The sequence below is a fragment of the Hetaerina americana genome, unplaced genomic scaffold (assembly GCF_022747635.1).
Source record: "Hetaerina americana unplaced genomic scaffold, ioHetAmer1.1.p SCAF_6, whole genome shotgun sequence".
Taxonomy (NCBI): domain Eukaryota; kingdom Metazoa; phylum Arthropoda; class Insecta; order Odonata; family Calopterygidae; genus Hetaerina; species Hetaerina americana.
This window is the reverse complement of record NW_027287205.1, coordinates 76,918,844-76,942,439: the sequence shown is the minus strand read 5'-3', so window position 1 is coordinate 76,942,439 and position 23,596 is coordinate 76,918,844. Positions and strand designations below refer to the sequence as shown.

The 23,596-nt window shown below is 35.0% G+C and overlaps 2 protein-coding genes across 3 annotated transcripts; one reads left to right on the top strand and one right to left on the bottom strand.

Moving 5' to 3' along the window:
- Positions 1–11,091, bottom strand: MED26 (mediator complex subunit 26). 2 transcript variants are annotated; one of them, XM_071594331.1, is made up of 3 exons: positions 10,987–11,091; positions 9,563–9,637; positions 1–3,947 (listed from the first exon to the last, which is right to left on the bottom strand). In XM_071594331.1, exons 1-3 carry the CDS (start codon positions 11,047–11,049, stop codon positions 2,634–2,636), a joined length of 1,452 nt encoding a protein of 483 aa, XP_071450432.1. In that variant the 5' UTR covers positions 11,050–11,091; the 3' UTR covers positions 1–2,633. The 2 variants fall into 2 exon arrangements, with proteins under 2 accessions (XP_071450432.1, XP_071450434.1); XM_071594333.1 differs by lacking the exon at positions 10,987–11,091 and adding an exon at positions 10,419–10,491.
- A 98-nt stretch (positions 11,092–11,189) lies between these two features.
- Positions 11,190–19,098, top strand: MagR (Iron-sulfur cluster assembly 1 homolog MagR). Its single transcript, XM_071594334.1, has 5 exons — positions 11,190–11,486; positions 11,672–11,775; positions 11,962–12,015; positions 12,105–12,210; positions 18,472–19,098. The coding sequence occupies exons 2-5, from the start codon at positions 11,689–11,691 to the stop codon at positions 18,618–18,620; spliced, it is 396 nt and encodes a 131-aa protein (XP_071450435.1). The 5' UTR covers positions 11,190–11,486; positions 11,672–11,688; the 3' UTR covers positions 18,621–19,098.
- Positions 19,099–23,596: the final 4,498 nt, after the last annotated feature.

Below are 23,596 nucleotides of genomic sequence, written 5' to 3'. Positions count from 1 at the left end.
TTAAAAATTCATGAAAGTTATATTTTCATCTCTTTAATTCAACGTGTCACCAATATGGTGCCATTTATCACACCGCTTCACTGAGTGTACAGTTTCAAGTACAAAATGAACGAAATCATAAAATATATCATAATTACAATAGCATCGGAATCATCCATCTTGTATCAACATAACATTTTGTCCGTGAATGAGGGTTAGGGCTCACACGGATGTCTAAACATTTCAGGATTCAATATCCCTAGAGAGGCTACACATTTGCAACCTATAAACTTGGAACAGAAAAGAGGTAACGATTATGGACTTCAATTGTAGGGAAAGTTATACAAGGCAAAGAAGACACTTCAATATTTGGTTTCCAAATAACAGAGAAGAGACATTTTTAAAAGGACATTCTCTCTGCAGTTATCAAATTATTTTAATTCATCCAACCCTGTATTACTGGCACTGTTCTCAACTGCCCCAATGCAAGCTTCATAAGATTCCTGGACCCCATTTTAAGAACCATAAAAATATGTACTTTCAATCTTTCCTCATGGAACCTTTTCAAAAAAATCACAAGGACTACTGTCACCCATGACTTATGATCACAGCAACTACAACAAAAAAGAAAAAAGATATTTTCTCCACTTTCCCCATCAGCCACTTCAATATACTCAAACACACACACAAGGCATCCTCACACTCAATTTTCAAATTAAGAAATAAATACTGAATTAATTGAGAAGCATTATCTTACCCTGCCAAGTCCTTCTAGCCCATAAAAGTAATAAAACACATACATAGAGTAGCATATCTCCAACTGATAAAAGCCAGACCATGCTTATACCCAGTGGCACCAATGGAAAATATTCCAAAATAAATTTAGTTTTTTGTACTCCCATGCAAACAACTGAAATAAAAGTATCTTTAAAAAAATGCACGGACTATATGGACTTTTATAAGTATAGCAGCAATAGCTCATCTGTAAAGTTCACAAAAGAAAGGTAGTTACCATTAAAACTCATCAATGCATAAATTTGGTAAATGAGACCATCAAAGGGCTAATAAAACTAGAATGCAAATGGAAAATAAAGAGTACGAAAAAGGTAATATTTACCCCTAGGACTAAAGCATAAGTAATTATAACAATAATTAATATTCCAGTAGCATTATTGCACAAAATTCTAAACCAGTTATTTATGATATAAAATAAAATGAATGTGTAAAACACTACTCAAGATGGCACCCCAAACTATGAAAGAAATTTTAATAATGGCACAATCCTATTGCATCCAAACAACTGTTTTTCAATACTTAAAGTAATGTACTTTCTTTTTTATTATAGGTTACTGTCATATCTATGCCCTTAAGAGCTTTAAGAAAGGCACAGTCACGTAAAGCCAAGTATTTAAACTTCACGAGAGAATTTACACAAATATATTTTTCATACATTCAAATGAAAATAAGGCACACCACAGGGAGATGATTCAGGCGCTACTTTCGTCTTTCACTTCCAATATCAATCAGATTACTACATTGATTTTAACAAATATAGTTCATCAATAGTATGCAAATTCTAAGAAACTCAGCAATAATGAATATAAAACTTGTATAAAATTGATTTTAACCAATTACGGAAAGTCAATGAATTTGATCATTAAAACTAACAAATGCAATCATGGAAAGGGTAATATCATGCAAGCCACAAAATTCTATAAAAGCCATCACTCATTGGTTATGATATTAATACTAATTTCACCTAACCAGGCAAGAACCATTCAATTTACAAATTATATTATTCAAACAGCATTTTTCAAAATTGAGCAACAAATTACTTTAAGTACAATGAATATGTCAATGAAATACCAGGTGGCCATTTGTAATCAGCTTGATAGAATTTGTTTCCCATACCGACTTATAAAATATATCTTTGAGCGTGAAGTTTATAAAATATGACCTGAGTTCCAAATAGTAATTTTCAGGATTCTTATAAAGCAAGCATAAATAGTTTTTCTTGGCTAGAGCATTTCAAGGCATCCATCATTATGCACTCAATACTGACAATGCAATACAACCGAGATGTGAGGCGTGGCATTCTAACAACATTCAATAATTCATGACATTTAGACATGACATCTGAAAACCAAGATGTTTGAAAAATATGAAATTCAGAGCATTCTTATTTTTAAAAATAACACCCAAAAAATGGGCAATAATGCCTGAAAGAATTTCACTGAAGTTCCACACTGACAGTCACAAATGTTATAGTTTGCGTGGAATTTATTTTAATAAAAAAAAATATGAAAGAATTTTGCACTCAACTTGATGAAAAATGCTTCAACATTTATGGGATTCAAGACAGCAAGGGTACTCATAAAGATAAAAAATATTTCCCCTAATCAACATTACCTGTAAGAACATACAGAATTATAGAAACATACTCTCCATACATTCACTCAATATTTGAAGTGGCTGGCGGGTGGCAACCTTTCCCAATGCAAACATTCTGGCACAATTTTCTTCTCATTGATTGCACACACAAGAAATAATATGAATGTGCATCTTCTCTAAGCATTCCAAAAGTACAAGTGGAAAGATAAAGAGAACCATAAATTTGAACTGGGGCTTAATTGTAGGGGTCTTAACGGTCGATATCAATCAACCACAGTGTAAGGAAGGGCCAATAACAAATCTCCATCCAGTGTTGGCAAGGAAACACATTCGTGCCATTCTCGAAAGACTTTTTCAGACTCCCGCAATCCTCCATAATTCCCAGTCACTCCCTCTAACTGCTCTCCACTCGACACTTTCTCAAGTAGTTTCATTGCTTCTCTCTCCTGAGATGCCGGAGACAATGGACTAACTGCCACTTCATTGTCCCCCTCCTCTTCTTCTGAGAGAACATGTGGATCTATGGGAGGAAGCCTGGACAAAATTTCTTCTACTGTGCTGTCCGCTGTAACAACAGGCAATGTGCTTGTCCTTGCTATTTCCTTCTCAGCACTGCCCCCCTCAACCTTCACTTCAATGCGAGACCTGTCCAACTCCTCCTCCCCCTCACCACTGCCCACTGCTGTGACAGTCGACTGAAGGAACCTCTCCATGTGCTCACTCTTGTTCCTCGAGACCTCACTCAGGTCCCGTCTATCACCAGACACAATCGAGTTGAGCGTCCTGTGAGGGGTCCTCTTTGGACCTTGTCGAATTTCATCTGCTGTGCCAGCAGATGGAACCCCCCCACGTCTCGCCTGAAGGTCCGCCAACAGCTCCTGTGTCGTTTTCACCCGTGGAGTCCTAACAATAGAGGCTATCTTTTCTTTCACTATATCATTATCCGAGACATCGGGCACAATGGGGGGAGAAGTCTCTGCCGATAAGCACCCTGACCTAGTTCCATCTCTCCGCCGCTTCTTTCTTGAAGGACTACCAGCAGAGTCAAAGCTGTCCCGACTCGACTCACCAGCCTCCACCCACGGGGCACCACCATTCACCACTGGCACTTGGGGTGGCCGTTTCCGGAGCCTCTTGTTGGAGGCATGGGTACGAGAGGCTGCCTCGGCATTAGGGGCATAAGGCTGTGAGGCGGGGCTTCGTGGTGGAGGGGCTGGCAGGCCAGGACTTGTGCCCCCTGCCGTGGAAGTGGGGGGAGGACTTGGATGAGGGGGGTGATGGGCTGTGGTCCTCGTGGGCAGTGGAAACCGGGCATTATTCGATGAGGGGACGAGGGCCGGGCTGACTGGAACCACACCACCTCCCCCGACCCCTGTGACACTAGAAATACTTCCAATGCCTCCTCCATTCACAGAGCCTGCCCCTCCACTGGGGGGGGCACTTGGGGGTGGCTCCTTTCCTTCTTGGGGGAGGATCATGTCACGCCATCTGCGGACAAGATCCTTAGCTCTTTTGGCAAGGACCTCATTGGTTGTTTTGCGCCTAAGTTCATTGATATACTTTCCAAGTCTTGTAGTCTGAAACAAAACATAATAAGTATTAATTTCGCATCATGAAAACATTTTTGTACCCCTTTCATCAATCAAGAGGCCAATCAAAACCATTTTGGCACATGTGTGCAAGTGGAAAACATTAAACAAGCTAAGTATTCTCCAAGGGATTCATGCTTAGATGACAATCATATCTCTCACGTTCTTGGACCTTGTCTTATCAACATGCAATTAACAAGCAAAGGCATTCAGCTTGCACAGTAAGCAGTTGGACTTAGGATACATTCTAGGCAAGTGATGAAGACTTTTGCGCATGAAAAATATATCCATTGTGGAAAAGTTGTTGACCCCAAAATGCAGTATAAAATAAAACAAAATACACAATTCATTCTTGGTTTCCCAGAACCTATGTAATGAGGTTCTGGACTGGAACAGTTGTTATTTACTGGGGTATTATGAAATTCCAAGTTTTACTCAAACCCACTCACAAATTATGGGAACACGGGTTATATACAGCTTTGACTAGATAAGAAATGTATGTACTATGAATATGCTGCTAAAGCATTCTGATATTGATAAAAGACTAAGAATTACAAGGAGAAAAAAGCTGTTCAAGGAAAATTTACGCCATCTGTTATGAGCAACTCTTGTGAATGATGGTGTATGTTAAAATTCCTTCTATTGTTTTTGTTGCTTTGAACATATAAGAATAAATATATTAAGTTAAGGAATGAAAACATTCATTTCTCCAACAATTTTTCTTATCCAGGGTTAAAATGTCAATTACGCAATTTTTTTGGCATTATTGTTCACTTACCCCTATGTTTTGAGTACAGGAATTCTGATCATTTGCCTTCATTATCTGAGATCAGCTTTGGAGTACTACTAAACTTATCAACCAAGGGAAAGTTTCTTTCCACATATATAAAACCGATTAACCAAATGTATAGTGAAATTTTCATTCATGTGAACTGTATCTATGCTTTTTTGGTATTGCAACAAGCTTTGCAACTTTTTACAACAATACAGCTACACAATTTCGCCCTTTTTTAAAAAAAATCTTAACTAAGATGTTTCTATTTCTTCTCTAGATCCCAGTAGCACACAAAATGCTAGGTTTTATGGAATTATATTTTCTCTTTTTGTCTCCTTTCGATGAAACTTCGGTGATATAATTAATTGACAAACTAATAGAGGACCGTTAATGTTAGAATAAGGACTTCAAATGAAAGAATGACACGAGTCAAGAAAAATTATGACACAATGAAGAGGAGATCAAAAGAGGGAATATAGGAATGTAAATGTTTGGTCTGTTCAGACAAATGGAAAAGAGCACAATTACAGAAAAAAATATTTTCAGAGTAATACACAGCAGAAGAAAACAGCCTGTCCAGGTTATCAGTAGTGTTAAAAAAATGTAAAAAGAGTAGTAAGCAAAGTTCTGGGGAGAGAAGGAATATTTTAAGGAGAGACTATAGCAGCATCAACAATGTATTCTTAAGTAATTTAACCTCCTTGATTTACAAGTCAGCATAAGATTAAACACTGCGTAGACATAAGGTACAGTCATAGGTGAATATGTATGTTAGTTGATGGTATACGTATTTGAATGCTTGTAAGTTAAAATGGTTTTTGTATGAATGCATACATCTCTGTGGGTGTAAATTGGCATGAATTTCCTCTTTCCATGGCATGAAAAGTTTTGCTTCTGGTTTATTTTTGTTTTATGGGTGGTGACCTAATACTCCCTGCATCACGCCCTTACATGATATTAGGTAGATGCACCCAAATGGCATGCTCAAGTGGTTTGAGCACATTCAACCAGTGTTTGTGAATAAGGGTCATGGAAGTCACTTATTTTTTCACTAACATGAGTAGGAGAGCACTTGATGACTTATTTCATCGTCATGAACTGGCATTAATATTAGTCTGATTGAGCAGTCAATGGTGTGGGAGTGACTCCTGAAGTCTATGCATTTGATAATCATAAGGGTTTCCATGTTTCACATACCCAAGTGGGATGATAGTATTACATTAATTCCTCATTTTAATTAATTTGTTTTAGTCATATTTATAAGTCAATGCGTTTAGCTTTTCCCTATCAGCCTGTTCGAGACATATGATGCCACAATATTTCACATGCTAATATTAGCGCATGGTTGCCAATCTAGAATTATTTTTCAAAAATTTAATCTTCCTTTTAATTATTACTATTATTGGTAATCCACCATTTAAGGTAGTTTTTGTGATTGTATTTTTCCTTCATACCTGTTGAAAATTTTCATCTGTTTGAGATTAGGGCCCTGCGTTAAAAATCATTATCCACATCCATGATGGGAACCACATTCTTCTATCAATTAATGAAAAAAATGAAATCAACAGATATAATAACTAATGAAAAAGTTAATGAAATAATGGTTGCCAGGAGAAATTCAATTAACGCAGGAAAAATGGATGCCCTGCATGTTAAGTGGTAATAGTATACTGCGGACTTGGGTAGATATTGCACCAGTAATAACTGTTGAAAGAGTCCACCTAAGGCAACAATGGACCATACACAATGATCAATACATATGTATTAAAATTTCATTTCGCCAGAACAAATCATCAGCCCAGAGCCATGCAATGTCATGAGAGTGCTGTGGAGAGAGTTCTTCCATGCAGCACAGCTAGAAGTGAAGTTTAATGAGGGGAGGAAATCTCAAATGAAGGAAGCAGGCATCACTACTGCTGCTGACATTGTGAGAGAAGATAGCCAAATAACATTAAGAGTGGTATCAGTAATGTACACATTTCTGCATTTTGGATTCTGCTAGAGCCAGCATGAAATCGCGATACCCCCAAAAATTTACACGAATGTGTTCCTTATCCTCCCTATAATGACTTTTTCCTGTTCCTGAATGTGAAAAAATCTTTGCAGAAACAGCCAGCTTAATTTATAGCCATAAGCATGCCTAGGTGAACTGATAATACAATACTCCAAATTAATGGTATTAATACCATATATCTATCATAAATTAAGCTACAAATATAATAAATTACATTTTTAAATAACCCAAACAAAAATGTTTATTGGAAGATTTAAAGAACTATTTTTGGAGAAGATGATTCAAATTCATATTGACTATAAAAAATCAAATCCAAAACTTCTGTTTATTTCAATCCTAATAATTTTGACTCAGAAAACTTTACAATAGACAACCCTAAAAATACTGAACACTACTACTCTTCACCTGAATTTATCAATTTCCTGTCAAACATACTTACCAATAACATGAGCAAAATATTTTTCTTTGGAGTAAATTCTAATTAGTATTTATTTAATTAGTATTTGCTGTTTAAACTTTTGATAATAACTTAATGAGCTTGTTAAGCAGAAGTTGTTAACACTCCTCAATGAGGAATACTCACATTTCTACCAACTCTACAAAAGACTTCCGAAACAATGACTTAAACACAAACTAAAAACAAAGATTAGGGATGAATACGACAGAGAGGAAACTGAATAACTAAGTAACTGCCTGAGAGAATGTATAAAGCAGCCATTCACAAAAATTAACTATTGGCATCTCTGTTATAACTGGTACAGTATTATCTAGGAAAGAGAAAAGCTGAAGGAATACCCACATCCTCTGGAATGCTTGGGGATTAATTTATAATAATAAGTTTGTGACACTAATTAATATATGTACCTCAAGTACGGTGTATGCTGTGAGGCAGTCGGAATAACCAAAAGAGTTGGGAGTGCATTGGATTTAATCATTAATAACTACTCAAGTGAGATGACATTAACTAAATTCGAAACTAATCAAAGATGCTGTCTTTGACTGCCAAGCATTCACCTTTGTTTATGGTGGATGTGAAAAAGATGACATTCTTGAAGCTAATTAACTTATAAAAATGGCAATACGTTGAGAAAAACGAGAATGTTGCTGATCTGCTATAACTAATGAAGAAGACAAGAGATTGGAGAGTTCTACCCATTTTCTAAGGGTGGGAGGCAAGCTTCTCTAAACTTCAAAAAAGTTATTAATACAATAATGAATTTTTGCCAACATTCATGAACTAATGATAAAATTTATAAATTAAACTTGGAAGAGTTCAAACCAGCTATCATTGAAACACTGATTCAGAGGGGAAATCATTTTATAAGGGAGGAAATGTTGCAAAATCAAACATTTAACATGGGGAATAGATGATATGAAACCCATATTCAAGATTAAAATAGTAACAGCATTTTCAGAAGTCATATTTTGCGGTTGCATCACCTAAAACATACTACGGTTCTTACTACACTATGTTAAAAAATAATTCACAATGAAAGGTGATCCTAGCAATTATCATCAAAATATGATATATAAATGAAACCCAGCTTATTAAAATAAAACTGTAATATTGCTGTCTCTCATTAGGGCAGAAGTAATGCAATATGTGTATCAGCCATAACAAGCCCACTCTAGACATTCCCACAACTTTCAGAAAGCCTCAAATGGAAAATATAGGAGTGATGCTCATTTGCATTTATGCTGGTATGAAAGGCAATAAGTTAACACGCCACAGCAACCTAGACACTAATCACACTTTGGTATACTCCACTACTAGCCTAGATATTTTCACGTACCAATGCAGAATTTACATTTAATAAAACCAATAATTTTTTGCAAGTAACATTGTCAGATATGCATGCTGGGATATTTAAATTTCAAGTGGCTACGTGTTTTTCGTAACATACAGCAACACAGTAGTAATGAGCGGTGTGTTTTTAGTCGATAGCAACAAGTAGTTCACCAGATCAAATGGCTACCATAAACAGCATACAGCCTCACATATAACTAACAGCATGCATGTGATATTACTCATTTCCTCTATGCGTCAGGCACTTAACTGCTCATCTTTACGGTTAATAACGTTTTCTCGATTATCCAAAATCATCATCCATTTGCTCATCATAAACTCATGTTGACTTACTATGATTTAATACAAATTCAAGCAGAAAAAAGACAATTTCAACAACTATACTACAATCAAAATGGTGACAACAATAGATAAATGACAAAAGAATTATGTAAAACATTAGGGAAATACTTTTAGGGAGATTGATAAAATTGCAGATGGCTCAAGTAGCATAAAAACAGCAGAGTGAAATTTAACGACAAATCTAATGGATGTAGAAGGCAATTCAGCAGCAAGAATTCTTTATTCTGGCTTTAAGTTCATAACTACCAAAAACAATCCAATATCAAATTTTACATTAACAATTATCTCCCAATATCTAACCTTAATCTCATCAAATTTTTGAAATTGCTACTCGGTAAAACTATTTCAAACTAAATTCAATGTATTCTGCCAAATTTCACTAAGCAGAACCGCCTGGACATTCAATCTGTTAACCAATCGAAATACTATTAATTTCCGATCATGTAGCAGAATTCATATATCGTGGATTGTAAATGCCTGGTGTAGATACACCAGCCAGACGCCCTACATGGAACCTAAATGGTGCCAGGGAAATATAGATACCTCATGCATAGAGCAAAAACTATAGTGTAAATCTGACGATGAAAGATAGCGGATGTACACTAAATGTTAACTAATCATTAAACCTAAACTAACATTAAAATATAATCGATAAAGAACTTTACCTCGAGTGCTTCCTTTGTGATCGGAGTCTTTTCAAGAATAGATATAATTTCAACCACGGCTGCCATGTCCACCACCTTAAACATTAGGCATACAAGCAACATTATTAATAGGCAAAAAGGCATGTAAACTTACATCACACAGTTATATCTGTTGCAAATAATCTAGCCACATTTCCAAATATTACAAATAGAAATCTTTCATGTATTTCCGTATACGATGAGTCGAATAACCTTTATTGTGCCAGCATGAAGAGTAAAGCCTGAGATCTGTCAACCAAAGTCAACAATTTCATGACTAGTACATTATGAATGGCCAATTTTTGATACAATATTAAAATGCCTAATGAGAAAGAGATGTATACGCAACAAAATACTGCCACAATTTTAAACGAAAAGGGAAAATCACATTGACTGATTACAGGAGAAAACAAAGAAATGCAGAAGAATATTTCATTAAGACCATTTAAGCATAAGTTTTCAGTAGCAGTACTAATAATCACAAAATTAAATTTCAAACTATTAAATAACAGTAATGGAACCGTAATTGAGGAAAATTTCATAGGAGTCAAGATAAACAAAAATGCAAATCGGAGTGATAGTTTCGAAAAGAAAACGTAGCATGTAAAACCCGAACATCGGAAATGGTAATTTTCAGTTTAATAATATCCTTTATTAATTTGACGCCATATTAAATGCATTATTATTATAATTGTGTAGAAACGTATCCACGGTGAGCCACACCTTGGAGACAAATTTCAGACATTTGCTGTGGCAATGACCGAGTTATTCCATCCATACGGTAGAACTCGAAATGGCAAAATTTCGCAATTGTAGCATCAGTTGTAGAAATATTTACCTCGCCCAAATCTGCTGCCAAAATAAACAACCCAAGGAAAATTAAAAATTATCCCACTAAATGTTGATTCACGATATCTAACTCTTAACACAAAGATTTAGGTCCTAAATAGGAGGGTACCAAAAAAAGTCAAGGCGATCGAAAATCGAATCAAGAGGACGTTACAGGATAAAACCCATATTGGGTTGTCAGTAAGGAGTAAATTGAAGGGCCCGTATCTTCTCAAACCGATTTCACTACGCATGCTCCGTGCCGCGTATGAGAGCAGGACTGGGGGTAGGACATCAACTTCTTGAGCTCCGTAAGACTAATTTTCACTAAGAGTTTTAAAGGTTCCTTCAATCTTCTCAGCCATTTTAATGACTTTATCCGAACCTTCGATTTTTACTGATTGTAACAGTGGGCGTCTTAACTTCCTATGGGTTATACTTTTGCTTTAAAATACTCGAAAGTCAAAGCCTAAAGTTGGGCCAGACACGCCACTTTCACAGTGCATTTCAACGCCTTGTTCTGATGAACCCTAACTGGTTGTGTTATTTCCGCTTCCTATTCATATTTAAATCCTTACATTGTATTCCTTGTCCAATGCCTTCAGTAACTTTTCCTTGATCTGCGATGGAGAATGCTGCATGAGGCCGTACTGGGTATATGACTGTCCAGCACCGCAACTAACGTACAGCCACCAGCACTTATGGCGGACATCACCTATTGAGGAATTCTGGGAGCATAATATAAGCTTGCGACCGGTTCCGAGGCTATCCGAACGTGACGTCAGCGTTGTGTCGATGGGGGCCATCCTCATACTGCTGTCAGTGTAGAATTTGGAAACTGTTTTAGAAATCACTTATCCTAGGCATTAAATCTTCAATTTTCTATAGTTTTCAAAGGACTTCAATCGATTTCATCCTGCTAATCCCTCTGGTCTATTACTTCATTACGATTCAATATGATTTTGTAATGACGTTCTAATTAGGAACAATTAATAATGAAATGATAACGTATTATTTATCCATGGAAGTGGAATTTAACTAGCACAGTTAAAATAACAGCTGTAAATATACGTACGCGGTAAATACCGATTTTAGCAGAATTTTTTTAACATGTTGCTCAAAATTTAATAATTGTCGAAGGAACCTTAACTCCAGGACATCAATGTCAAAATTTTGCTCATCAATTTATATATTGGCAGGTTAAAAAAGTAGAATTTTGCGTCGTAGTAGTTCATTAATTATGATGCGTTTTTGTTTTCTAAGTGTCACAGAACTTAGTAATGGCGAGTAAATTGGTCGCCGCGGCAACTGTGAGAGCGGTCGCAGGAACGAAAAGAGTTATTCCTTCTCGTGCTGCCCTGGTGCTGGTTAGTAAGCGTTTCAGGACACTTTATTAGTGATTTAGGGTGAATGCATGAATTATTGTTCAGTTTTTAGACTATCAATTTTTGTTGGGCCTAATTTTGAATACCTAACGTCGTGGATGTTGTCCTTGTGCTAACCATGTATCGTGAAAAAGGTTATTATTTTACATTAAGGATATTTTCATTTAGACGCCTGCAGCCGTTAATAAAATCAGAGAGATACTGCACGGAAAATCTGAATACGTGAGTGAATTAAGCCTGTGCTCATTGAGAGATTTGATTGGTGATTTATTTATTAGCTCCGACATTAATTGCGAAATAATTATTTTCAGGTTGGTCTGAAAGTTGGAGTGAGGCAGAGGGGTTGCAATGGGTTGAGTTATACTCTCGACTATGCAACGCAAAAGGAAAAATTCGACGAAGAAGTAATTCAAGATGGTAATAAACATTTCACATAAATACAGTAGCGTACTTTGAACAGGGATACGAATGGTATTTTCGTTAAATATTCACGAAAGAAGTATCAGTAACTTAACTTAATAATTGCGTAATTATTTCCATTTACGTACTTTATTTGATGAAGGGTTGCACTCTGTCATCTGTTTTTATACGTTTATTTCATAGCCTTCAGTTCTTATATATTGCAATTTTAAATGTCTACTTGGTGGAGACTTAATCAACACGAATTATGTTTTATTAAATTATTTTATCCGCAGGCAGCAGTGAGGCTTTTCAATTGTAGTTTTAACATTTCTACTGACCTTTTTACGGTAAAAATAAAATTTTCAGTCGGAGTAATTGTTTGCTGTATATAATATATCGGAATTAGTGACAAACGCTCGTTCATACGGTTCATATTATTGCTCGGGTGAGTTTTTCACTTCATCACAATGTAAAGGCCACCGTTGTTGGTGAATTTATTCAGCCTTCCTTTTCACATGTTAAATGTGGAGAAAGGTACAACAGTAGCTAAAATATGAAAATATGTTAACCACTTTTACTGTCCAATCAATGTTTAAAGTAATATTATTCGTAATGTATTAGAGGAATATTTAATCTATGCAGCCATTTATCAAAATTCATGGGGATTGTATTTCATCTACAGAATATCCGACAGGCCGCCGCGGGGGTGTAAATTGCAATGTGAAATTTTTGTTCACTCGTACATTCACAGCATTGGTTTTCTTAATCGTATGGGCTAATTTTATTCTCTTTCTCTCTTATGGTGGGGTAAAAGATTTTTGTGAATTTTATTTATTTAATTTTAACAAATTGCAATCCAAAAAGAAAACTGCCACAACTCAAGCGAAGGGGTTTCTTAATAGAGATTTTGGGTGTTCATTTTGAACATTTTTAAGACCACACACTGCAATAAAATGTGCACAGTAAGTGAATTAGTTACAAATTAATGATACTTCTGCTTCACCTTGTATATGCAGCCATTGCTACCTTATTGCAAAATTATTTCTGTAATTAAATTTCATGCATTTTTATAGTTCCAATGTTCTATTTCTCAGTTGGAGGTAATTGTGTATGTGAACTTTAAGGATTTTGCATGATTAATGTGTAGTAAAACTATAGGAATAATTATTTATTGAGTGCCCAGTCTGGTATTATTATTAATTGCAAATTTATATATTTTTTGCATGTAAGCCTGTGGATAATATTTTATCCCCTTTGATAAAAGCATTATCCATCTTATTTTTCCATGCTGCCATACTAGGACCAAAAAATAATTTACAGTATTATAGTAGCTTCTCTAAGCCCAAGTGTGCTTGGCCTCTCCTTAAAAATAACACTGTTAGCATTAGTAATAAGTATATGAGCCACATATTTTCCCTGCTTATTTTAGTATAGGAATTGGTTACCTAGCTGACCTGTTTAATTGTTATCACTTGAAATGTGCTGGATATAAATTATTGTGTTTTATTACCGAATTATATTTGTAAAAAAAAGACAGTGGTAAAATGTTATATTGCATGGATGATAAGTGCAATGCACAAAGAAAACCACATTTAAAATCATTATTGCTTACATCATACTTAATTAATGAAGAGGGAATTCATGATGTTAATGATTTGTCCTGATGCTTCGAATAATATTTTTGCTGTCACCGAACATTCTAGATTTTCTTCGGTGCATTTATTTCTTTTTTCGTTAGTCATACAATTTTAACCAGCTTTTTTTATGAAATTAAGATGGGTTTCCTTAAAAGCGTGTAAAAGGCACTTTTGCAGGATATCTTAAAAATGATTTTTTCGAGTCTTAAAAGTGAACCATACATAAAAATCTCTTTAAAATAACAAGTACAATTTTTATCTATTTTGTTGCAAGATTTTCAAATGCGGTTGAATGATTTGCAGTTCTTGATTTTGAATGCTCAGGTGATTCAGCCCATAATTCAGTTTTTCTCAATAGCAACGTTTGTAAATTATATTATTGTATTCAGAGTGTAAAATGTGAAGAAGACATATCAATTTTGTTAGCCACCACACTTCTGCAACAATATCCTCCATTCTTGGTTTTTTTAAGAAGAAGAATTTTTTCTTGCACATGCATGCCATAATTGCAAATTTTAAATTGACTGTAGACAATGGAGCTATTGCATGGTGTATATTTTGTAGGTCCGTGGCATATGATGTTGTTCTGTACTTAAGACATAGCTGCTGTTACTGTAGCCTTTTTAGCAATTAGAATTGCATGGGAGCACCAATCCCGATTGATAAATGTTGATACCACAATGTAGATAAACAGTGCCATTTATGATTGTGTTTTTAATATGCAAAGTACCATTAAGTACATGGATACATCTAGCTAGGCTTAGTAATCATCAGGTAGTATTAAATTAAATGCTCTTATATCAATGGTTGCTCTTAATAATTAGCAGCTAATTTAGTGAGAGCTGGTGCAAGACAAAAAAAAGAAGTTTATGAGCTGGTTTGTTTTTCCTCCAGCTTTGTGAACTGCTAAGTAAAACAGCAACTGGCAAATACCTGCTAAAATGATTTAAAAGTTAGTCTGTTGTCGGGTTTAATTTTGATGGGCATTCAGAAATAATTTGCATGCATGGTGAAAATTGATATTTAAATAGGATGTAAGATGTGAATTTTTTTGTTTTCTCATCTGGGATCTTGAAAGGGTTAAAAGAAATTAGCTTACAAACATGGGCTGCTCTGCCTCTCAGTTTGTCTCTTTGAATGTGTATAAATGTGAGGTATTACTGCATTTTTTAATAAATTAATTACATACTTATGATTAAACATCAACTCTGTTTTCTTAATTTTCATTTTAATGTTGAAACACAATTAATATGTGAATTCATTGCAATTCATAGGGATTTGATTGTTTTGATATTTTATTATAGTTTTTCATTTTTTCAAAGAGAACTGAAGCCATATCTTATAAAAGATCAAAATAATGATCCTTTTAGCATTTGCATTAACTTTTGTGGAGAGTTCACATGCCCATTATAATTAAGTGTATGTATTTTTTAACCTTGAGACTCATTATTAGTAAGTACACACTTGCTATGATCTAGTTAATATTTTGCCTTCACCTTTTTCCCTTTAGTTTCACTTACTTTCCACCCTCCCTTCCACTTAACTATATAAGGGTGTCTCTATAGGGAGGAACTGCCTACAGATGGGTTTCTTATCAGAGGGGAAAGGATACAGGCTACTTTTGTAACATGGAAGAGCGTTTTTAATGAAAGTCACATTTAGACTATGCCTTCCTATTTAGGAATAACTATTTGTAATGTTAAATCAAAATCAAGCATTAAATTTGAATTTATAGTACTGGCATTTGTGAAGGACAGTCTAGATAAGATAACCTCATTTCACTAAACTTGGTGCAGTATTAAGGACATATTCGTGGTTGTTATTTTATAAAATTGATAGATCATTACTTTGTAAAGGACTACACATTTTTATATTTGAATTATGGTACAATTTGAGGTCATTCATACTGACTTGATTATTACTAAATAATATGGAGGGAATCTCTGTTGTTCTCTCTTCAATTGTATTCCACAGTCTTACATGTCACTTTGTGGCTTGGAATGTATAAATGAAAAGGTCTTGTTGTATAGCTCTGCAGTCAGCTGTAAATATATTTCAAAGCTTCTTGCAGGGTGGTTGAAATGATTGTTTCATGCAAGCAATCATTATCTGCTGGGGTCAGTTGTAATAACGAGCTTGTTTATTGATTTTTAGTACTTTCTTGATGATTAGAGATATGTACAATAATAGAGTGATAGTTTTGTGTTCATTTTCTTCCACTCAGTTCATAAAAATGGCACTCAAGAATCTTGTTTTGTTTTGGTTGCTCAATGGGTTTTGGATAGACGAGCGTGCAGCATGACACATTTGCTCAGAGCCAAGGTTTGCATATATCAAGGAACTAGACATTCATTGAATGTATATATCAACGTTTTCATGAGTATTATGATGTTTAATGTTTTTCTGAAATTATTTTTATTTCTTTTGCTTGTCATGTAATGCAGGAGCTTGAGAATTGATGAAACGTTATTACCCAAACGGGTGTTCATATTTTGGTGACCGCTAAGTTAACTTTGCATGAATTTAACTTCCCTGTAACATGCTCAGGAGACAATTGTGAAAAAGCATAGGAATGAACAACCATACCAATAAGGCTGGGGAAAAGCACTGCATATGAGTAGACTGATCCAAATGCTAGCCTAAATTCTGTGTTAAGGTAGGTTGTTGTGTGTACATTTGCTTGACAGTCACTATTCCTCTTCCAAATGCCTGTTTTTGACAAAAAAAGGAGTGAAAGAAAAATAGCAAGAATCGTGTCTTGAATTTGATTTACTTTAATTTGTACACTCCAGCCATTGTTATCTCAGAGTTGTTGGTAATAATGATTATTCTTGTACAACTTTAAAGGCAAAAAAATTAATCAGTATTTTAAATTATTTTGATTGTTTAAAATTGAAATATTTTTTATTTAAATAGTGTCAGGTTTCCGAAGTGACATGTAAATACAAAATTGTCTAACTCAGTTCCTCGCGAGCCTGGTAGACCCCTCTTTGTTGATCTAAGAATAATGGCAGTGAGTAGTTTGGATATATTTCATTCTCTAGTATATGTGAAAGAGAACATTGCTAACTATTCCGCAAAGGAATTCACGTAGAGAATCACAGTACTAAGGCTAAGTTTAACTTGGATATTCTCTAATGTAAGTTATCAAGAACGTAAAATCCAAAGAGTTGTTGTCTCAAAAACAAACTTAAACATGTTGCCAAATTATTCCAGTGAAATTGAACATTAAGAATGTTCAATTTCAATAAATGAAAAAGAAAAACTTTGTTCCAATCCACCACTTTATTTCAGGTACGACTAGTTTCGACGCTACGGCGTCGCCCTCAGGTGCCTGAAGATGACGCCGTCGAAACTAGTCGTACCTGAAATAAAGTGGTTTTTTTGGTAAAGTTTTTCTTTTTCATTTATTAAAATGAACTTCCACAAAGTTGAGGCTGAAACTATTGAGATGTTCAATTTCACTGGAAAACTGAAATTGTCTTCAGTAATGGTGATGGTTAGGTCATTTAACTATGTATGGGGGAAATGTGCCCAAGGGTGTAATCCAGGAGTACTATTGGTGATTCATACATGGAGTTATAAATGTATTTACATAAACTGAAAGAGTTGGAGGGGGGTGTATAACTTAAAAAAACTTGGATATTTCATTTTTCTGTGATGGGTAGATAGCATTCATTGTGTGTATAAGGAATTTTTTGTTTCCAACTAGGCAGGTGAATCACTGTGGACATATTGTGTCAATTGCCATAAAAATCATCACTAATCCAGCAGTAAATCATTCCATTAAGTGATGAATTCAGTAATTTTACATAAGGAATTTTCTATGTTGCCTTAAGAATGTGTGTGAACTCTTCACTCATTCATTATTCTTATATTTTTATCCTTATGCCTAATGTCTGTGACAAGCATAATCTAATTTTGCTTGAGGTTAAAAAAATTGTGAAATTTAGGTTTTAATCCTAAACAATCAAATATAAGAATCCCTTATCAAGGAAATGAACTTTTTCAAATCATTGATATTTTTCCTGCAATGCCTCATTATTGTTTTTTCAGCGATGCTAGTAAACATCTAACTTCCTTTGAAGCGTAGAATTATTCAATTGAAGCTGTTGAGCATGCTTAAAGTATACCCACAATCTGTTTTTAAAGTCATACCTTTTGCCTTTGTGTGATTAGAAAATTGTGCTTATGATTTATCTTTATGTGAGAGCAAAAAGGTGTAATTGTGTATTGCAAAGTTAGTCAAATTCTGTAGTCTAGGTTATAATTATTTTCTGTTTCCACATTTAATGTCTATATGCATTGAGATAATTCTATATTATAGAATGATTAATATATTGTGGCCACAATTAGAGGATATTTCAGTAATACTATGTATGTCTTTTGCCCGAGAAAAAAATTAATCTATAAATACCACTTTTTGATACCATTGAACATAACTATCCTCAGCCAGCACTTCTTGTTTCAATTAGATTCTGTCATAGATAAATGTCTTTCTGTGACTGTTAGTATTGTGTCAAAACACATTTGTGAATATTTTTGTTGCTGTTAAATAATTATTGTGTCTATTTAATCTCCTGCTTGTGTATATTTTGTTTCTCTTATCATGCAATCAACTTTTTGAACTCTTTTTCAGGTGTTCGAGTAATCATAGACAAAAAGGCACAATTGAGCTTGCTTGGGACTGAAATGGATTATGTTGAGAGTGATCTCTCGGCCGAATTTGTTTTCAACAATCCTAACATTAAGGGCACCTGTGGCTGTGGGGAAAGTTTTTCAGTTTGACCATTGAGGTTGTAAGAAGATGTAAATAGTTAGTTCAATTTATTTAACTTGTTGATAATTACTGTTATTTAATATTAATTTTGGGAGAGACTGGGTTTTTACTCATTTGTTCATTTCTTCAAATTTAAAAGTACAGAGTCATGCAAAAGTGCTTGTAACATAATTTACGGTTATATTTCAACCAAACCTGTAAATGAGTAATATTTATGTAGAAGCATGAAATGTATGATTCATTCTTTATCACTGGTTGGTGGCAATGGCCAGTGTAAGGGATGATAAATTAAACTCAGTCAGGCATAAGCCATTTCTTTCCATTAGAAAAAATTTAAAAATGATTGGTTTCATAGTAATGCATGTAGGTCCTGATTCTTGTATTAATGTATTCAAATTTTTTGTTGTTTTTTTAAAGATTTGAAATTCTTGCTGAAATGTAATTATGTAAAAATTACAATGGTGCAATAAAAATTGAGCCAAAATATGAGTTGTAGTTTTTTTTAACTAATATAGAGTCAACATGGATGTATTGAGTTTAGTAGTTTAAAAGTAGAAGTGATCATAAATGACCCAAGTATTGATAGCGGACAGTTTTAGTCAAGAATGGGTCCATCAGTAATTATCTAAAGATTTAATTAGCAGAATATTTTTTAATTTGGGGGGGGTCGTGGTAGTGCAGAGGTAAAGAATTGGGCTCTTGACTGGAGGGCCCGGGTTCTATTCCCAGGCAAGCCAATCTGGGCACCATAAGCTCCAGAACTTCCTGGGAAACCATAACTGGGGGAAAGGAACTGGCCTCCTTGCCCTGATGTGTGAAATTCACTCGCTGTCGGGCTTAGTACTGGGTGAACTCTACCATTACTCACCAAACTGACCTGATCGTGTTGATTGCTGTGTTTATGTGGTTATTTTAAATTAATATTGTATTAACTGATCTAGACTGTAGGCATGCCTTATGACCCTGCAAACTTACACAACTTTGATAATGTCATGGTTCATCAACCTGAGAGTTAAATCTGATAAATAGTCCAGTCTATCCTGTTGAAAATTATTCCATTACTTTCCTCATTCCTCCAGGCTCACTTCTGCCAGTCCATTACCTACTTCCGATAATTCATCCTGGGCTCTCTTCTGTCATTTACTTCTGGTTCCCCCATTATGATCATAGGCGTCATATCTTTTTACCTTCTCTAGCTTTTTGGGTAGGTTTCCATTTATTACTTAGCCTGTCAATTTTATTTGAATCATTCTTCTATGGGGCCATATTTTCATTACTGCTGACTAATTCAGTCTACTGCTTCTATTGTCGGAAGTCTTACCCTAAAAAAAGTGTATTGCATCTTGTGTAATTATATATCTAATTCGGGATCGAGATGGTGCGGGGGCTAATGTACTGGCTTCCCACCCAGAGGGTGCAGGTTCAAATCCCGACGGTGTTGAATATTTTTCAGAGGTTCCTCGATCCCTACTTGAGGTGCTTTGTGGAGGGCACTTTGAGTGAGTATGCCGTCCTTCGGATGGGATGTTAAACTGCGGACCCCTTAGCACCTTTCGTAAAGAGTAGGCTAATGCTGACGCCGGGTTTCTCTCCACCCTTCATCCTTTCCTGTCCATCCCTAATGGGGCAAATGACCTTAGCAGTCGGTCACCTCCCCTAAATACTACTACTACTATGTATCTAATTTTGACTGATATGCAACCAAGCCATTCATACAGATCAATTTCTGAAAAAAGATTTATTTTAAAGTCTGCAAAGGTTTGAGAGCAATATAATGTTGTGATTTAGTTTTTTTTCTGGTTTTGCTGTGCAATGTGAGTGTCCTGTCAGTTCAGTGTAGTGTATACTCACTATGCTGCAAAAACAAAAAAGCAAAAAAAACATCATCAGGTATTAAGTTTTGATGAAAATTTATTTTTCTGACAGTGATTACTTCTCTTTATCTGAATGGTATGTAAAAAGAATAATCTTGGGTTGTGCTCTATAAAACTTCAGGTTTAACCATTTAGTTGAAAATGTGGTGGGTATATTCCAAAGAAACTGCGGGAGATGTCGCAACAGTAACTTTTAACGGAGTCATCCGCTAATGTGCATTTCAATGCAACAATTTCAGAGTGTAAAAATCATTCGCCTTGACTGGGACTCGAACCCAGATCCCTCAATATCCGGTCGAGTGCTTTAGCCAGTTAAGCTATCGAGGTGTCCTCTTAAACCCTTGAAATTTTAGGGCTTTTAAAGGAACAAGATTTACGAATGCCTGTGACATTGTATGTACGGTATTTCGTCACATTATCTAGTTCCTTTAAAAGCCCCAAAATTTCAGAATTTAAGAGGACGCCTCGGTAGCTTAAGTGGCTAAAGCACTCGACCGGATATTGAGGGATCTGGGTTCGAGTCCCAGTCAAGGCGAATGATTTTTACACTCTGAAATTGTTGCATTGTGGTGGGCATATTAAACCATTTGGAGTATATTAGTTATGCCGTGTTTACTGAGTAAATATAAGCAAGGTAGATTATCCCAAAATGGGGTTTAGTGCATTGGTTTAATAATTACATCTAGCCAGTATTGAATTGGGAAATCACAAGCTCTGTACTTAATAGAGATAAGTTTGAATGGTCCATAACAATTATTACATGCCAAATATTGTACTACTTATTATTTTACCCTACATTATTTGGTTATTTAGGTCTTCATGCATTTTACCGGCTTTCAATCCATCCAAAAAGTCTCTTCCTTCTTCTCCTCTACCGTCTTAACGTGCTCCCTTCTATCACACTACCCTTGCATTCTCATTTGACCATGTTTTCCACCTTCCATGAGCAGCCTGGTTTTCTCTCCAACCATTATATTTTGTCCTTAATCCTCTCTCCATCTTACTTTTGCCATTCTTCATGAGACCCATATCTTAAAGCCTGCAAAAGTTCATTCCGTTTCTTCCAAAATCAGGTTTAAGATTCTAACAGTCCATCCTCTGTATGAAAGTCTATATCAATCATTCCTCTGCAAGTTAAATTAGCAAACCTGTCATCATTTCTTGCTAATGTCTCTGTAACAATACTCCTTCCCTGCTTTTTTATACTTCCCAAATATGGGAACTACTCCAATGGCTCTATCCTATTTTTCATGCAAATGTTAAACTTGGTCATCCTATAGCTTTAGGATTACATTAATTTGATTTTCTGGTCATTGACCTTCGTCCCATAGTTAACACCCTGCACTAATACCATCATATATTGAGAATTATTGTGTGATCATCTACCAACCTGGCTCAATCACTTTGATGCTCACCTTGTCAAGCTCAAGCGTAACTCTTTCTAATCCTTATATTTCCTCAGCTTATTAGTGAAAAGGTGCAAGCATTAATCGAATTCTCCCTTACTTACGTGCATGACTGCATCCAAAATCTTTATGCCAGTCCTATTGTGATGTGTGATGCATGAACAGGGTTTAATAAGCCCTCTATCCCTCTTGAATGCTCCCGTCAAAAGTAATTAATCCACTCTGACTTTTGAAAAACTGCCAATAAAATTGTTTCTAAAAAGAACTTCGCCCCAAGAGTTAAGTTCTATGTATTCCATGAAATTGATAGCATTGAAAACAAAATATTTCAAGTAATTGCCATTGCATTTATGATTACCAAACCCAATATTTTTTTAAGTCGTCAACGCACGACAACCCAAAATTAAAGTGCAAGTTACAACCGCAATGACTGGCAAAATGTTAATTCACCTATCTCATCTCGAGGGACAGATACAAATTATATTCATTGGTTGCTAATGATCATTTTGAGCCTGAGTTTTAATTAATAAAATGATGGAAGTAAATTTGCTAATCAAAAATATTTCTTCATAATTGCCTTGCTACTTACAGGAGGTTATAAAGTGACTAATAAAACTTCAATTTACCCTAAGTTTAAAAATAATAAACTGCTACACTTTAAACAATTTTAGTCAACCTAAGTTTTTCCAAACGTGCTTCGTTCAAAAGTCTGTTGCTAGCTCAAAATTCCAATTATTATATACTATGCGAAATACCCCTACCAGTTACACCATTGCTTCCACTTGTGTCATTAAACTTGAAGCGCCTAGGAATAAATGAATATATTTCTTCTGGTTGTATAAATATATTTCTCAAATCGAAGTGAGACCACGAATAACTCGAGTTGCAATATTCAACTGCGGGAGACACTTGGAAACTTGAGTAGCCTCTTAATGGCAATAGTAATTCTTTCTAGGCTTTCCATCATTTTACTCGCTATTTTTAAGATGTTACTATTGTTTTATATCATTAATTTATTTTCTATTGCTATATTTTTTGCCAATTATAACCGCCTCGTATTGCTAATTGTTATAAGTACCTTTTATTTAAATTTGTACCAGGAAAGTATTTTCGTGTAATATGTAAATATATTCGCTAATTTTTCATTGAACGACTTTAAATGTATTCCCTCGGAACAAGTATATAGTATACTAATTTAAAAAGAAACAGCTCAGCTTCTTTTGCGTACAAACAATTTGGGAAAATTTATTCTTTTTATTCCACTGGAGTAAAACACACTTGATTTTACTTGCTTGAGAATTTGATATGCCTTTACGTTAACTCAATTTCTTAAGTATAATACCTACATAACAACTTTGAACTGAAATAACGCCATCAATTACTACAGTATTAAAAAAATAATTATACGAAATAATAGGCTATGTACAATTAAGTTAGGTCAAGGAAGAAATATATAAATCGTGTGCATATACAAATGAACATATTAATATTCAAGGTACATATTTTCTTAGTTACTTCTTTGCCATACAACTTTAGCAGTAAAATCTGTACATTTCGCGTGTTTTTGCTTTCATTATTAACCAACTGGTATAGTAGTTGGGAGAAGAACAGATTTTGGCAATTTTACTATAATTCGCATTTGGCACTACATTGCGCTCGCCAACCGTCGGAATCGCTGTTGCGAGTCTTGTAGTTCACTTTTTT